The 17,759-nt window shown below is 42.7% G+C and overlaps 1 protein-coding gene across 1 annotated transcript in view; it reads right to left on the bottom strand.

Annotated features, from left to right (window-relative positions):
* Positions 1 to 9,078: 9,078 nt before the first annotated feature.
* Positions 9,079 to 17,759, bottom strand: part of LOC101694623 (aldehyde oxidase 2) — an 80,256-nt gene continuing 71,575 nt past the window's right edge. The window contains exons 35-36 of the mRNA XM_045078535.1: positions 12,529 to 12,604; positions 9,079 to 10,463 (exon numbers count right to left, since the gene is read on the bottom strand). Coding sequence (XP_044934470.1) covers positions 12,551 to 12,604 — 54 coding nt within the window. The 3' untranslated portion in view covers positions 9,079 to 10,463; positions 12,529 to 12,550. The remainder of the gene's footprint in view (positions 10,464 to 12,528; positions 12,605 to 17,759) is intronic.

The raw sequence follows: 17,759 nt of genomic DNA, 5'->3' as shown, positions 1-17,759 counted from the left end.
TCTTAAGTGCTATTGATTATTCTTCTTCCCACCCAAAGCTGTTTTTCTCACTTCTGAAGTTCTCTTAAAAATACAATGTTCTACTAATAAAAATAATAGCCACTTTATGTAGCAGGTATATGTGTAATGTATTCCTCTAAGCACTTCACCTTATTTAATCCTCAAAACTACCTTAATATCAAAACAAACAAACAAACAAACAAACTACCTTATGATCTGGAAACTGTTATTAGCCCCATTTAGTAGACTGGAAGACTGAGGCATAGAGAGAGCGAGTAACTTACCCAAGGTCATAGAACTAGTGAATGGAAGAGCTTGATTTGAACCCAGGCAGTCTGGCTATATATACTGCTGTAGCATTACTGCCTTGCCACCAAGATCTTATTTATCCATTCAACAAATAGTTATGGAGCTAAGGGCCACTAGAGATACACAGTTGACAAGTTAGACCTCTGACCTCACAAAGCTTATCTTCTATATTTTCACATTTCTCAATGTCATCTTTTTCTAGTATCATCTTCATTTAGGTCTCTGTTTCCCCTAACTGGGACTTTTGCAATAACCTCCTCTAACTGTTATCTCTTCCCCTACACTTCTAGAGTAATCTTCCCAAATGCAGCCTGAATCATTTCTCCTCAGTGTTTAAACGCCTTGGTCTGTACTCCAGATCACCCAGGGATATTTCTGACCAATGTTTCTCACCTTTACTTCCCATATCATTGCTGGTTCTTAACCTGTTATGGCCCTCTGTTGTGAGGCATAGAGCAAACAATTTTTGACTAAAAACTATATTAAATTCAACAAGTGATTTTTATTTTTTAAAAAGATTTATTTATTTTTAGAGTGTGAGAGGGGAGGGGCAGGGGGAAAGATGAAAGAGAGAAAATCCTTAAGGTGAGCGTGGGGCCTGAGCATGGGGCTCGATCGCAGGACCCTGAGATCATGACGTGAGTAGAAATCAAGGGTCGAATGTTCAACCTATAGAGCCACCCAGATGCCCCAGCAAGTGATTTTCTTTAAAAATTAAACCAGATCGAAGATTATCCATATAAGATCTTGCTCACTTATTTCCATTCTGATACATGTTCCTGGAAGTCAGCACGGAGGGGCCCCCTGGGAACTATGTACGGAAGGCGAGCCCATTTTATCTAAGCTTCCAGGTGTGCCCACAGGAGGAGGTGCGGTGGGCTCGCAAGGGAAGTGTTTGTGAACTGTACCATGGCAGAACAGTTTCCAAACACCTGACGTCTGCTTTAGTCAGACTGAGATGTCCCTCTTCTTGAGATGTCCTTCCCTCATTTTTTATTGTCAAAATCCTATTTATCATTTCAAGCCTCATTTCAAATACTACCCTCCCTTAAGCCATTCTTAGTCACTGCAACTGTCTTATCTTTTATCCTGTACTGAAATTAAAAAAAAAATTTTTTTTAAAGATTTAATTTATTTGTTTGACAAAGAAAGAGAGCACAGGCAGGCAGAGCAGCGTGTAGAGGGAGAGGGAGGAGGAGGCTCCCTGCTGAGTAGAGACCAAAGATGGGCTTGATCCCAGGACTCCAGGACCATGAACACAGCCAAAGGCAGCCACTTACCCCACTGAGCCATCCAGGTGCCCCCATACTGAAATTCTTGATGGCGATCTTGATTTCTTGCTCATTTCAGTAGTGCCTCAGTGTATGGCAAGCAATGTGCTTTAGTGAGTATGGGATGAGTTTGATAAAACTAGTATTTTGCGTGAAGAAGACTTGACCATGGAGGGAAAGAAGGGTCACAAGGAAGGTCAAGCTGATTTCTTATAGCAATGCTGGAAGATAGACATTGAAAGGAGAACCTCATCCCTGGCTGTTTTTGATATTTTACCATTTAAGCTCTCTGTAAAATGTGAGTGTGGATGCTTTACGTGATAGCTAAAACCCTTCTAACACTCGTAACTGGGGTTCCGTATCTTTCTGTAGACTCATTATTGGTATCCGTAAACTGACTAGAGTTCCCAACAGTATACTGCTTGCGTACCTGATAAATGCTGTACTGCTGTCACAGTTTAAGGAGCTTAAAGTGTTAAATTTATGTTTAAGGAGCTTAACGTTATTGAGCTCTGAGCTTGACAAGAAGGATGAATTAGATCTTTGAGGAAATGCCTTATAAGACAAGACCCCAAGCTTGCCTGAAATTGCCTTTTGTTTTGTTAGTGCTATGCAGGACTTTGTTATTTAGACTTTCTGTGCTCAGTTAAGAATGCTGTAGGGGCTCTTGGGTAGCTCAGTCGTTAAGTGTCTGCCTTCAGCTCAGGTGACTATCCCAGGGTCCTGGGATGGAGCCCCACATTGGGCTCTCTGCTCAGCAGAAGGCCTGCTTCTCTTTCTCCCACTCCCCCAGCTTGTGTTCCCTCCCTGGCTGTATCTCTCTGTCAAATAAATAAATAAAATCTTAAAAAAAAAAAAAACCAAACCCAAAACAAAGGCCCTACTTCCAAATATCACTTTGGGGTTAGGGTTTAAAAAAAAAAAAAGAAGAATTCTGTAATGGCTAACCTTGCAAACTCCAGTGTATAAATAATAAAGTTTTTGGTAAAATATTAGAAACATTCAAGACAATGTCTTATGATTAAAGTATTTTGGAACTTTTTTCATCATTGCTAGGCCAGATTGCATTCCCTGTTTTTTAATCTATCTATCTATCTATCTATCTATCTATCCATCCGTCCATCCATCCATCTATCTATTTGTAAGTAGGCTCCACACCAACATGGGGCTCAAACTCAGGACTCTGAGATCCAGACGTATGCTCTATTGACTGAGCCAACCAAGGGTCCCTGGGTTCTCTACTTTAAACGAAGATTTATTTCATGAATGAAAATATTTCAGTAATCACTCCCAGTAGTCTTCATAACATTTATGTAGGATTGGGATTATTTCTCTTAAAAGTATTTGGTAGAATTTATCAGTGAAGCCATATGGGCTTGGGCTTTCCTTTGTGGGAAAATTTTTTATTAACAATTTAGTTCCTTTACTTGTGATCTGTTCTGATTTCCTGTTTCTTCATGAGTCTACTTTCATAATTTGTTTCCAGAAATTTGTTATTTTGTCTAAGTTGTCTACTTTGCAGGCATACAGTTGTTCATAAAATTCTCTTATCATCCTCTTAGTATCTATAAAGTTAGTTGTGATGTCTTTTGTTTCATTCCTCATTTGATAATTTGTGTCTTCTCTTTTCTGAGTCAGTATAGCTAATGGATTATCAGTTTGGTTAACATTTTCAAAGAAACCAAATCTTTTGGTTTTCTTGATTTTTCCCTATCTTTTGGTTTTGTTTTTTATTTCAGTGATTTCCACAGAATGCCACTGATGACCTATTCTTACTCCAAGTTTAACAGTTTTTTATGAATAGCACGTGTCGATTTGTTGTTGGCCTCTGTTTCATTATTCTACAGTCTTGAAATGGTGGTTTTGGACAATCTTGCCCTGTTTTACCACTAGTTTTGGAGAGAGGATTTGCTGACACCTTCATTCTGCCACTGCTGCAAGTTCCCCGTAGTACTTTTGGATTTAAAATTTTTGACCTACTTAGATGAAAGATGCTAGATGCAACATGTGAACTTGATAATAGTTTTAACTTTGGTGGTAGAAGTAGATAAGTGTTTCTTTTCCAAGGGTAAGTAACAATAGGTTTTTCTTCCAAAAATTAGGAAGATGACAAGGCCCTGTTCCAAAGAGCACATTGCTTCTGATATGGTCTGGGAAAAGTATTTATACTCCTGTGCTTTGGATAGAAGACTGTAAAACACCTTATGTACCTGTCTTAAACACTATATATATATATATATATATGTATATATATATACATATATATGTTTATATGTACATATACATACGCACATATGAATGCATGTATACTCATACATATATATGAATGTACGTATTGTATGTGGCTAGAAGTATTTTCATAGGCTCTACAAGATTTTTACAATGCAAAAGTGTTGAGGTGCAGTGTGTTTTCAAATAATTTCATTTTAGATGAAAATGTGTTAAATTGTTGCTCCATATCTCATATATACCATTTATTAATTATTTTATAATATTTTAATTTATTTATTTGTCAAAAAGAGAGAGAGCGCACAAGTAGGGGGAGCAGCAGGCAGAGGGAGAAGCAGGCTCCCTGCTGAGCAAGGAGCCCAATGTGGGACTTGATCCCTGACCTGAGCCAAAGGTAGATGCTTAACTGACTGAGCCACCCAGGTGTCCTTCATATATACTATTTAAAAAATTTTTTTTTAATTTAAGTAATCTCTAAACCCAAGGTGTGACTTGAACTCATGACCCTGAGATCGAGTTGCATGTTCTACTGATTGAGTTAACCACATACTCATATATACCATTGCTTTCACTTGCTGTATAGAAGAGTTTTAGTAGCTATTTGACTTTTAATAATATTTACTATTAATACTATCTGTTAAAATCAAGATAATGAAAAATAAGAAATAAGCGTTGTTGGTTACCTGAACATTTTAGTAAAATTTGGTAAATAAGTTATTCTTTAAAGACACTGATTTCTCAGGGCACTTGGGTGTCTGCTTCTGGCTCAGGTCATGACCCCAGGGTCCTGGGATCAAGCCCTGCATCAGGCTCCCTGCTTGGCTGGGAGGCCTGCTTCTCCCTCTCCCACTCCCCCTTCTGTGTTCCCTCTCTCGCTGTGTCTCTCTTTCTCAAATAAATAAAATCTTAAAAACAAACAAACAGAGGCGCCTGGGTGGCTCAGTGGGTTAAGCCGCTACCTTTAGCTCAGGTCATGATCCCAGGGTCCTGGGATCTAGTCTCGAATCGAATCGGGCTCTCTGCTCAGCAGGGAGCCTGCTTCCCTCTCTCTCTCTCTGCCTGCCTCTACATCTACTTGTGATCTCTCTCTGTCAAATAAATAAATAAATAAAATCTTTAAAACAAACAAACAAACAACAACAACAAGACACTAATCTCTCCCCTTGAAACAGACTCTATTATTTAGATTTTTGAGGTTTAGGTATTCAAGAAACCTGGCATTCAATCTCTCTCTCCACAAAGGAACCAAGGAATGATAGTAGGTTAAGGTGAAAACTCTTTGTTCCTGTAAAGTGTTTATTCAGAAATAGTTTGAGGAAACTTGCCACGTAAGTAATATTTTGGATGACCACAATAGCTACATTCTAAGTTATGTAACATGCAAGGCATTTAAAGAAAAACAACAAGGTTAACTGAAGGTGTATGGTATAATTGTAAGTTATAGGATGAAGGACTGCTTATTGCTTACTAATTCTTATTTCTTAATATATTAATATTCATTTAAAGGACAAGAAATCTTCTTGATAGCCCTGATCTGAAAGTCTTTGTGTTAGAAAATGATCTCAAGTGTATGTTGAGCTCTTGCCTGGCCTGTTAGACGGCCATCTTTCTTCACTCTCTTTTTATAAACCCAAATTTCACTTTTTAGGGCCCTCTGTGTGATATAAAGTTATTAGCCTAAAAAGAGAAAGCAGCTGAGCGGAAGGGACATTCGTTGGTGCTGTATTGCAGCTGTCGGTGGTGGCCGCAGCCACACCACTCTGTTGCTATAAGCGCGACACTGCTGCGACCAGCGCGTGCTACCGTTAGCAGTAAGAGTGGTCCTGGTAGATCTTTCCTCTAGAGAAGATGTTATTGTTGACGCAGTATGTTCACGTGCATTTTAGAGTTCTCCACAGAAACTCTGTGAGGAAGCGGGGCTGTTTAACTTTCAAGGGAAGCTACATATAATATCACTGATGATGATTCTTCCAGAAGAAGGTCGTGGACTATCTGTGATGGAAATCTAATGCCGATTTATCTGATGAGAAAAGTACCCTTTTACTCATCGTGCATTTTTGATTCTACTCTTAAAATGCAGTATTAAAACTGTCCTGGAGGATTTCCTAGGTCTTTCTGGAACAAAGTGTCTTTGGAAACATAGCTTTATTTTTCAGAACCTGTCTAGTGCAGGTGACCACAGTCTCAGAGGGCTTGATGTAACGAGGCTTGTCCACAGCAGAGGTTCTTAGCCTTGGGCCAATGTCATAGGAGGCGTTCGTGTGAAATTCTGCAGCAATTCTCTATACCTATTCCTCTGAGTGTAAGTCATGTTTCAAAATGCACAAATTCCATGAACTTTTAGAACCCAGGTAAAAAAGTGTTATGAAATAACATTAAGAACTTTTGTTTTTTGTTTTGTGTGTGTGTTGTTTTTTTTTTTTAAGAACGTTGGTATTTTATGACATCTTGAGAATCACTTGCCTAGAAAGAATACATAAGCAACAGATTTGTCTTGGAGCAAAGCATTTGCTAAGAACAGTGAGGAAGTTCTCTGTTTTTCCTGGGCAGAAGAGGTAAAAGAATGAAATGTTCTAGGACCTTCACTTTTGTTTTCTTCAACACATATCCACTAAGTACTTACCGTGTGCCTGGTGCGCCATTGTAGAGGTCGGAAGACAGTAGGTTGTGGTTCTTACGACGTGCGCCGTCCACCCGATGATAGGCACAAGCGCAGCGCCGCCGGGAACGTGCAGATGGGGAGGTCCACACCAGATGCCACTAGAATGTGGATGAGGCAGTGGCCAGATCTGCACAGCTGGGAAGGAAGGGGGTCCCAGAGGATTCTGAAGAGGAGGCAGCTGAAGTGGGACTTGATGAAATAGAAGAGGTTAGTCAGATGAAGAAGTAGGGGCAAGAAGCAGCCCCTACTTGTGGAAAAGCCTGAGGAGTGGCGATGGCTGCCGACTTCTAAAAGCAGGGACCAGCTTGGTGTGCGGAGTGTGGAGTGTGTGTGGACATGCGTCTGTGTGCATTCGGGGAGGGCAGTGGAGATGATGTGAGGGTTCGTCTAGGAAGGGCCTAGGCAGATATGTTCAGAAGTTTGGTCTTCATCTGTGTTGTTTTCTGTGTAGTAATTTACTTCAAAATACTTTAGAAATTACGATACAGTCAAGTCACCCGAAGAGGGAAGGGAGGCCTCTCCCCTAGAATCCATGGCCCAACTAACACCTTGATTTTGGACCTCTAGTCTCCAGAACTGTGAAAGAATAAATATTTGAGCCATCCAGTTTGTGGGAATTCGTGATGGCAGCTCTACAAAACTAATAAAATGGGGAAGATCCTGGCTAGCGGACAGGCTTGAGGGCAGAACTGGAGAAGCAGGTCTTGAGACGCACAGGGACAGGGGCGGCCCCGAGGATCCAGCCCCAGAGCTTGTGGACCTGCTCTCCACAGCCGGGCCCTCCAGGCAGTCTGTTCCGGCGGCCTTTTACCCTCATGGGCCTTACTCCAGAGTCTCACTCTCAGGAGAGACTCGGACCCAGTTTCTCCTGTGCTGCTCCCAGCAGTGCTCCTGGAACACATGGAGCGGAAGATGGGGAACTCCTCAAAGGAAACCCCCCGAGCGGATGGAAACAATGGGTGATTCCCACACAGACTGCAGCACAGTCCTTTTTGGAAGCGGAAACTGTCCTGTTGAATGCTACTCTTTACCCAGTGAACGTAGGTGGTTACAGATGTTGGGAAAGATTCTCTGGGCAGCTCTGCGCAGAATAGTTTGGAACAAGACCAGTTAGACAGCTGGTGACATCATCCTAATACGAAGTAAAGGGAGTGTGGGATGTCTGTCCTGCTCTGGTGGCTGTGCCAAGGAAAGAACATTCTTGTTTTGTGCTCCGTGGTATCTTCGTATCAACTCATTCGAGGTTGTGTAAGGAGACTGAGGAAATGCCTTTATTTTCTGTCTCCAACTAATTCTGCCTAATTTTTAAACTTCTGCATCTTATGAATCAGAAGTCGTATCTTTTTGCTATTTGTCTACCCAGGTATGTGAAACAGATCAAATGTTAAATTTCACTATTCGAGGGGCGGAGCTGGGCGCAGGCTGCTTTTGCTTTCACGAGACAACACCCACTCAGAGAGCCCGGGGTTCAGAAGGCAAGAGGACAAATGCCTTCTGTGTGCCCCAGCCCCGTAGGGAAAACTGGAGTTTCCTCAGAGCCATGGCAAGCGTGAAGGGTTGTACTCCTCACTGGTACAAGCACCGGATGTGCTGCTGACACGGGGAAGGGGATAGAATTGTCTAGATGGAAAGGGGGGACCAGCACCTCGTTCAGTGGGCCCAGCAGGTGTAACAGGAGCAGGAACAAGCTGCGCGTCCCGAGACCTTAGACTTCCCCTACCATCCCGACGTTTGGTCACCGTGTCCCATCTGTGTGTGGGACCAGCTGAGAGTAACTGTAATCTTGACCAGAGTGGCTGGGCCTTCTGGGACCAACTATTCCTGAAGGGGGAGAAAGCAGCAGCTAGTGAAAATGGCTGGGCGCTTGGGTGGTTCAGTTGGTTAAGCATCCAACTCTCGATTTCGGCCCAGGTCGCGATCTCAGGGTCGTGGGATGGAGCCCCACACCTGTAGGGCTCTGCATTCAGCATGGGGCATGCCTGGGATTCTCTCTCACTCTCTTTCAAATAAATAAATAAATAAATCTTTTGTTTAAGCAAGTGGTTATATTTCTTGCTTGTGTGAGAATTGGCTGGATGGGGATGGTCTGAGAGTAAGTCCCTGCACTATATGCCTTTTTCTATTTTTGAACTGTGTGAATGTATTATTAATTCAAAGAATCTAGTAACTATCCTTTAACGATGCTTATTAGAGCCCAAACAACTGGTTGCAAGTATGTGGTTTCAAATGAGCCTTTTTGAAAAAGTATTTGATTGATATCCATGCCATTCAGATTGTGTATCAACTCGCACAAATGATTTTCAGGGATATGTTCGACCCTTCTATTTTTGCTCCTTTAGAGTTCTCAACTGTGACAAATAGAAAATAAATGCCTAGTAACTAACCATCCTTAGCCCCAACAGACCAAATTTTTACTAAATATGAGTAACACTTACCACTGTTTAAAACGATACAGATGATAAAAAAATTTTTTTTAAAATATTTTATTTATTATTTAACAGAGAGAGAGAGAGATAGAGCGCGAGCGTGCAAGCACAAGTGGGGGCGGGGCAAAGGGAGAGAGAGAAGCAGGCTCCCCGCTGAGCAGGAGCCACACGCAGGGCTTGATCCCTGGACCCCAGGATCATGACTTGAGCCAAAGGCAGACAGTTAACCGACTGAGCCACCCAGGTGCCCCAAAATAAATTTCTTGTATTCACATTAGATTACAGAGTTAAGCATTCTATTTTTCAGAGTCAAAACTTTTTTTTGTTACTTTCAACTGATTTTGCCCTGGCTACTCCCACTAAGTTCCCAAGCTCTTCTGCTTATGTGTGCAAGAATCTTGCGTAATTTTTTGTCCTGCCTGTGACGCTTCTGTTGTAGTCTCCTTTCTCTTTGGGCTCCAGTCCCCACTTCTTCCCTTAGACCCCTGCCGCCTAGTGAAGCCTCCAAAGTCCGCGGACAGGCCTGCACACAGCCGGATCCCAGTCGCTTCAACCAGGTGTGCTCATGGCCTCCAAGGACCTACAGGCTCCCTGCAGGGCAAGCCCGATTTTCGTCTTTCCCACCCTTTACCCAGTGCTCTCAGCTCAGCCCCTCCTCCCTCATTCACTTCCTGAGTCTCTGAGACAGTTGGCTCCGTGACCTTATCATGCAAATTTCTGCCTGGCAGAATGTCAGTTTACCTCCTGACTTCCTGGTCAAAAAAAGGCCTACTTCTTATTCTGGTTTCTCCTCCTCTGATGACCTCTAAAAATCAGATTAAGGGAACTGGGTGCATCCCTGATGTTTTAAACTACAACGTACAGTTTAGAACTCTTTTGCTCTGTGTTAGTCCCCTCCAATATATGGGAAATGGAGCAGTGAAGTATTTCTGAAACTGATGTTAGATCAGGTGTTTTTTATAGACCAAAAAAAAAAAAAAGGGTTTTATGATAATATATTGAAAACGTTTTTACATTGCCTTTTCTCTCCAAATTCCAAAAGAGTGTTAACCGGTTGAATAGCTGACGTACATGACTAAAATACCACTCTTTTGCTGTCAAATGCACATGCACAGACCCACAACTAATCCACAGCAGGAACAAAACCAAACCTTGCAGAACTCTTGCGGTCTTCCTATCTGTGGCCACTGAATCGAACATATCCCTGGGAAAAGTAATCATGTATTTATTTACCGAGATGCCTCTTTCATTCTAGTTCTGTAACTTGCATTACTAGTCCTGTCAGACTGGATGGACACAGAAAGAAACAACTTGCTTTTAGAGCAATATTTACATGACATCCTCAGAAACAAATCAAACTTAAACTTGGCTACTGTGGCTATTGCAGAGTTGGTCTGGTGGCCTCTAGCCTAGAAAGTCTAAGTAAATAATTTATAAATAATGATCCATCTTTAACCTAATCAGACTTGAATAATGTTTCTAAAATTTGTGTCTTTTTTCCACAACAGTATAAGAATATCAGTTGGGATTAACAAACCACCTTTTCACTTGTGAAGATTGAAACACCTGGAAAAAAAAAAAGAGAATAATTATAAAAGAGTGCAAATCCCCCAACTTTTGCTTATAAGGAAAACAATGAATAGTTGTAAAATTGGATGGGTGGAGCTTTATGGATACGAATAAGTACATTTAGGTCATTCTGATTCTTCCTTGGCTCCCGTGTCTTCATTTATAAAACAAATGAGAAGCTGGAGGAGCTCAGAGATTTTCACACATTTTCAGCAGAGGTTTAAAATGTTATCAGAACACACACACACACACACACACACAATTTTAGTGTGGCATAAATTTAAGAAGGTCAATGTTTTAACATTTGCTTATAAAGCAGATATGTGAGAACAATGATGCTACTTTGAAGAAAGCAAAAATCTGAACATGCAGGTAAAGGATGACAGTTAAAGACTCAGAATGTGATTTATATCTCCATCTTTATTTTAATTGCACAGCATGGGGATCATTCGGACACAACAAATACTTTAAGTGGTAAAGCAGCAAAAGAGATTTTGGGGGCTTGGTTTTGAGTTTTGTTTTTTTAAGTTTCTCTTGCAATCTGAAGCCTTTATGTTGAAGTTTGTACAAAAACTTGACAACCCAGTTCATTCACTGGTGGTCTCCAATTTGTTAAAGTTTGGCACTTAGCATATCTGAGTGTGTGTGTGTGTGTGTGTGTGTGTGTGTGTGTAGCTTTTCTTGATTGAATACTAGTGTCAGGCACAATGCGGTGCCCTTTACAAACCTTGTTTTATACAGGCAGTAGAGTGAATTTGCTATCATATCCAGATTTTAGTACTTGGAACAACAGAGGTAGGGAGAGAGAGAATAATTAAAGGGCTAGGAGCTAGGTATTCTGCCCTCTATACGTGGGTGCATGCTATTTAATTATTATTTTATAATGATTTAAGATATAATTTTAAATGTTGACTATTTTGATTTTTGCTGCTATTATGAAAAGAGAAACAAAAGTCTCACCAATTGTTTGGTCTGATTTAGCAAAACTATCAATGCAAGTTCTTATGTGACAAAACAAAGTGGAATTAAACATATCTGATAATACGCATAGGTTGTTTTAGACATTTAATTGGAAAATTAGAATACAATGAAAAAAATTTTTTCTCTGAATTTATGATGTAGTTCTCAATTCTGCTTTCATATTCGGCATTAGAAAATGTTGCCCAGTAAGTGTGTAGAAAAACGGTTTACTTTTCCAACAATAAAAGTATCTTTCTTTTTGTCAGCATATATCTCCCAGACTGTTTTGGTGGCCGTGCTCCAAAGCCTTCAGTGGTCCGGGTTTTGTGTTAAGCTGCACTACAAAATTGTAGCAGTTGAGCTCAACGAATACAACTAGATACCTGTTTTAAATAGCACTAATTAATTATAAATGTGGGAAGCAATTGATTTTAATTTGATGTTTTGCACTCAAGATATAAGTAATTCTCAAAAGAATCAGGGAATAGGATTTTGAAAATATCTTAATCCACAGCTTTCTCATTTTATATTTTATTTTAAGATGAAAAGAAAAACTGGGACAGCTGGCTGGTTTAGTCCATGGAACATGTGACTCTTGTCACAACATGAGTTGTGAGTTCAAGCCCCATGCTGGGTGTAGAGATTACCTAAAAATAAACATCTTTTAAAAAGAGAAGAAAATGAAAAGAGAAATTGCTGTTTTTTCGTGTGTAAGATACCCTGACTTTCCTTATCGGCATCCAGAGCCATGCATGTTTAGTGTTAAAATGTTGGGTAAGATTTAAAAATGAAACTAGAGGGACTCTTGGGTGGCTCAGTGAGTTAAAAGTCTGTCTGGGGCTCAGGTCATGATTCTGGGGTTCTGGGTGGCAAGGGGCCCTGCTCATCAGGGAGCCTGCCTCTCCCTCTTCCTCTGCCCCTCCCCTTGCTCCTTCTCTCTCTCTCTCTCTCTAATGAATAAAGAATCTTAAAAAAAAAAAAAAGAATTTTGATTTATACATCTGTGCAATCCTAAATTTCCTTAGAATACCGTTTGAAAGCTAGTCAACCCGCTGATGTTTTTTCTTTCTGAGTAATTTATCTTTCAGCTTAATATTCTTACCTTTTAAGAAATGACAGCAATGTTATGCTATAGGGATGGACCAAGGTTTAAATGTCTTCGGGTCATCTCTTGGGATCTAAGAAAGAAAGTAAATCAAATACTTAATGTCATAATGCCATTGCAATAGCTTATCAGAAAAAAACTATTTTGAATCTGTAGGTTTTGAAAAAAAACGTTTTTTAAAGATTTTATTTATTTATTTGACAGAGAGGCAGGCAGAGAGAGAGAGGGGGAGGCAGGCTCCTTGCTGAGCATGGAGCCCAATGTGGGACTTGATCCCAGGACCCCGAGATTATGACCTGAGCTGAAGGCAGATGCTTAACAACTGAACCACCCAGGCGCCCCTGAGAATGATAGATCTTAGGAAATGTTTGGGGGAGGCTTGTGGGAAGGGGAGAGTGGTTAGGTGAGAGTCGTTTGCATGGGAGCCTACACACTTGGTCTCTTCTGCAGTGATCTGAGAACAGCCTCGTCTACACCTTTAGCACAGGTATGATTTGTGTGGATCCGCGCCTTTGCTAATTAACCCCCGGGCTCATTGATTATCCTGGGCTACAAGCCCCAAGAATTTAACTTGTTTATCCTTCTTCCTTGGGCTCCTTAATTCCTGAGTCCTCTGCTGGGAATCCCCCTCTTAGGTCTGGCAAAGAGTCATCCAACCCCTCAACCCCCGCACCTCCCATCCCCCCCCCCGTTTTGTTTAGAGAGTTGGCTTTTAGTTACAAAAGTGCTCAAAACAAAACAAACTTCCCATAAGTAATGGAAAGTTATGAAGATTCCAAAAAGCTTTTCTCCTGATATTTCTTGCACAGAAATACAAAAAGACAAAGAAGCAAAACACAACTTTTAACTTCTTATCTTTACAAATTCTGCTCTGTTTGCTTTTAGTCTGTACTGAAGTGTAAATGGAGGCTAGGTGTGCCTTTCTCAGAGCGCCTTCCCGCATTCTCCACCTCCCCGGCTGGGGAGTTGCTTGGCCATCTCGTCTACAATCAGCCTGGTGCACCCGGGCTGGGCAAGACCGGGACAAAGCTCCTCAGTGTAGTCTGAGGTGGATTCAGGTCAGCTCCTCTGCTAAAGGGAATGGAATTTTTACTCTTTTCCAAAACCTGCTTCCAATTCTTTTCACCAGACCTAGGCCCCCCGGGTGCCCCTCAGCTTTGGAACACAGTCATTCCTGGCCTTCTTGAGTCTCACCACTCCCTAGCTCTTGGAGTGAGGACCTCACTTCTTTGGGAGAGGGGGTCTCCGAGACCCCACCTCTGTGACTTAAGCTGCTCTCCGCTGGCTTTGGGAGAGTTTCCCTTTATCTTCTTTCCCTGCTGCCATCATCTTCTTCTTAACGAAGGCAATATTCACCATGACTGTCAAGATCAATTCTGCTTTTCATGAACTCTCGGCTTCTGAGCTATATCTGGCCCAATCTCGTTGGTCTCAAGGTCTAGTGGCAATGGGAGCTGCCATCAATGCAGGACTCTTTACCATCATCATCGTGCAGTCAAGCATGAAGTCAGCAGGCTGGCTTGTCCCAAACTGGCACACTTCAAAAAAAGCTTTAGCCCCAGACCAGCTCCCAGGAGGTAACACCGAAGGCCTTAAAATGCCACCTGGTAAGATGTCTTTGTTTGCCTCAGCCCTTGAGCCATGTGGTATCATTTGACCTCTGGAGGGTCTGGACACTGAGTAACTAAGGTCAGATGCAGACAACTGGTGTGTACTTGACCGATCTCTAATAAGCTCTGGATACAAAGGCTCGGGTAAGCTTCTCTGGTTAGCAATGCCTTGTACACCTTCTCACCCATCACTGCTGGGAGATTTAGGTGTTGTCTGTGTGACTGCCCTGGGAGAGGACAACGGGAAGTGGGTGCCTTGTCTGCCCTGGACCCTGCCCTATGTTCCGTTTTCCTTCACTGATGTCCGCCCATAGCTTTTCACTGCAATAAACCACAACCGTGAGTATACCCGCTTTTCTGCGTTCTGTGAGTCTGTCTCACATTAAATCTGAAGGTGGTCATGGGTGCTTCTGACTCAGTCATCTTCGTTATCATCACCATCACCGTCCTCGTGGTCAGTGTGCCTTGACCAATATGTGTGACAACTGTGACGTGTTTTTCATGCGTTATCTTAATCACTCTTGACTACAGCATTGTCAAGTAATTAGAGTTATTCGCTCTGCATACCTCTCTCCTCCTTTCATAGATAAGGAAACAGGACGATGGGAGAAATTATGTAAATCACTAAAGGCAGAGCTAGGGCTCCCGGGCACAGCCTCCTGACTCCAGGGCCTGTGTCTGAGCCACAGAGCGCACGGCAGCTCCTGGCCACTAGTTCAGCCGCTGCCTCTTGCCTGTTTCATGCTGTTCACTGCTTGCTTCCCTCTCTGCATCCAGCCTCGCCCTGTTCCCTTTCAGGTCTGCGCCTGCCTCTCTTCTTCCTCTGCTTCTCGCAGCTGGAGGAGGTTAACTTCCTGACACCAGGTAGGAGAGCTTTTAGCTTCAAAAATGCACATTCGGTAACAGAGAGGCAGGGAGGAGAGAATGAGATGAAGAACACGAGGGCACATGCCTGTCTGAGCGTGTGTGCACGTGAGTACGTGTGTGTGTGTGTGTGTGTGTGTGTGTGCACCTCACGGGAACAGAACGGCAGACAGTGCTCTGAGCAAGGCCCCCGGGAGCCTCTACCACGAGCCCGCTCCTGAGCCTGTGTCGGTGTCTGTGCTCCAGCTCCCAGGGCCCACGGGGCCGAGGTGTGTCTGGGCTGCTTTGAAGGCCTGGCCAAGTGTGTGTGGCTGAGCTTTCAGCAGAACAGGATGCGGAAGGCGTGTTTCTACATGTGATGGGGGAGGTCCCAACACTACAAAGGAGCAGAACACAATCTTGTGGGACAGGCAGGACCTCTCCCTCTGCTCAGAGAAATGTAAGGCAGAGCACAGGGTATGCGGTTGAGGACTAGTGTGTGGGGACAAACCAGCCGAGGGCAGTGCGGGAAACCGGGCCGCTGACAGCGTGGAAAATGCTCATGTGTCTCTCCTTCGTCTGGCAGGAGGGGCTTCTTTTGCTCGACTAAGCAGGTGGCGCATTTAGTGCTGCCAGCTCTCGCTCAGTCTGGGCATCTTGGGATGCAAAAGAAGCAGGAAGGGGAGAAGCAGCTCGGGGCGGAGGTGCCAGTGCCTCGGAGGGAAGGGGGCGGGTGGACGGAGGCGGGACTGGGTTTGCAGAGGAGCCGGTGAAGGCCTGCGGGAGCACACACCCGCCCGCGCACAGAGGAAGGCAGGCCGGGCCCCGGCGCTGGGTACCGGTCTACAGTGAAAGGACGGGTGCCCGTGAACTTGCTCCACAGCCCGGCCTCAGCCGAACATACGCCACAGCCACCTGTTGTGGTTGCAAGCCTTCCTTAGGAGTCAGCACGATAAAGCTGCCCCTTCAGAATGGGCGGGGGGTGGGGGGGTGGGGGGGGCACTGAAACCCGTCTAGATACTTGCTTGTCAGCTGAGTGTCGGGCTGTAGCTTCCGGGAGACAGACACTGAATCTGTTCCTTGGCTCTACATGGCTTCCCACGGGCGGCAGCCCCCACATGCCGCTGTGTTGTGGCTGCTTTAATAAATACTTCTTGCTGCTAGTGATAACAAGGTTTTTGTATTCATCCTACTGCCAAATTCTTCAAGGCAGGGTTTTTCTAATTGTTAAAGCTGTGGAGCTCTTCATGTCTCTGAATCCCAAAGTTTTATTTTATTTTGGGTGTTTTGGATGAAATCACTGTTTCTAAGGAAAAGTTCTAACTTGAAAGTATTAATTAGGTATCTTCTGTATATCTTTAAGAGAAATGTCCTTTTTCCCCCCTTGTGGAATTTTAAATGACTCTACAAAACACATTTTCCAAGAAATACATTTTTCTTTCTCCTGTCTCCAAAAAGGGAATATATGGGATGGTGTTTCTGGCTATATGGGAGGCAGCTCTGCTGGGCTCAGCGATGCGTTCTGAGCAGCCGCTGAGCACCGAGGAACGGGCCGCGGATAAAAACAATAATCAACAACTCTGATCAAGATAAGCAAAGCCACAGATGTAAACAATCTTTGATATAGTAAATGATTGTTCAAATTGAAGATATTTTTTTTGGGGGGCCTGCTTTTCGTTGAAACTTAAAACTACTTATCTGTGAAAATGAGGCTGCTAGTGTTAAGGGTAGATTTTTTTGATTTACCAGGTCGACTTAATTTAATGTGGAAACTCTTCTCAAGCCCTTTGGGAGGGGCATATTTTGAAGAAATTCATGAATAGTTATGGGTGTTTGGTGGAAACTTCACCTAATATTTACAGAGTGACTTATATTTACACAATATTTTTACTTGTGTTATTTTATTTAATTCCAAAGGAAAAGTACTGAGGGTTTGGCCATCATTTTTGTTTAAGAAATAGATATAGCCCAGCTGTTATTTGCCTTATGGTTATAAGGAGGTTATTAAAAGAGGCTATTTTAGACTTTCCTGTGTTCATGCTCTGGGACACAGAACTTCTGAAACTCTTGACTTCTTATATGTCGGAACAAATTGTGTTTTGACAACAGAATTCAAAGGCCAATATACTAGCAGTGTTAATATCTGTTTCTTAAAAAAAGCTTGTTTTTGTTTTTTTGCCTAGTACAGTGTTAGATGCCGGGGTGAATCATTATATACAGTCGACCCTTGAACAACGTGGGGGCTGGGGTGCTGACACCCTGTGAAGGTGAAAATCCACTTATAATTTTGATTCCCCCGAAACTTAAGTACTAATAGCCTACTGTTGACTGAAACGAACGATGTTACTGATAACTGAGCTGATTAACACATGTGTATTCTATACTGTATTCTTATTATTAAGTAAGAGATGAGAAGAAGTTATAAAGAAACTCTGAAGGAAGAGAAATACATTTACAGGCTGTACTGCAATAAATCTGGGTATAAGTGGACCTGCACAGTTCAAACCCGTGTTGTTCAAGAGTTGACTGTATTTCTATTAAAATATCATGTTGTATGGGGCACCTGGGTGGCTCAGTGGGTTAAAGCCTCTGCCTTCGGCTCAGGTCATGATCTCAGGGTCCTGGGATCGGGCTCTCTGCTCAGCAGGGAGCCTGCTTCCTCCTCTCTGCCTACTTGTGATCTCTGTCTGTCAAATAAATAATTAAAATATTTTAAAAAAATACCATGTTGTAGTTTGATTATATGTAAATCTGTTAGAGAGGCTCAGATTTGTT

Source organism: Mustela putorius, unplaced genomic scaffold, assembly GCF_011764305.1.
Source record: "Mustela putorius furo isolate JIRA1106 unplaced genomic scaffold, ASM1176430v1.1 tig00000275_pilon_pilon_pilon, whole genome shotgun sequence".
NCBI classification, from domain to species: domain Eukaryota; kingdom Metazoa; phylum Chordata; class Mammalia; order Carnivora; family Mustelidae; genus Mustela; species Mustela putorius.
This window is presented reverse-complemented; position numbering and strand designations above follow the sequence as displayed.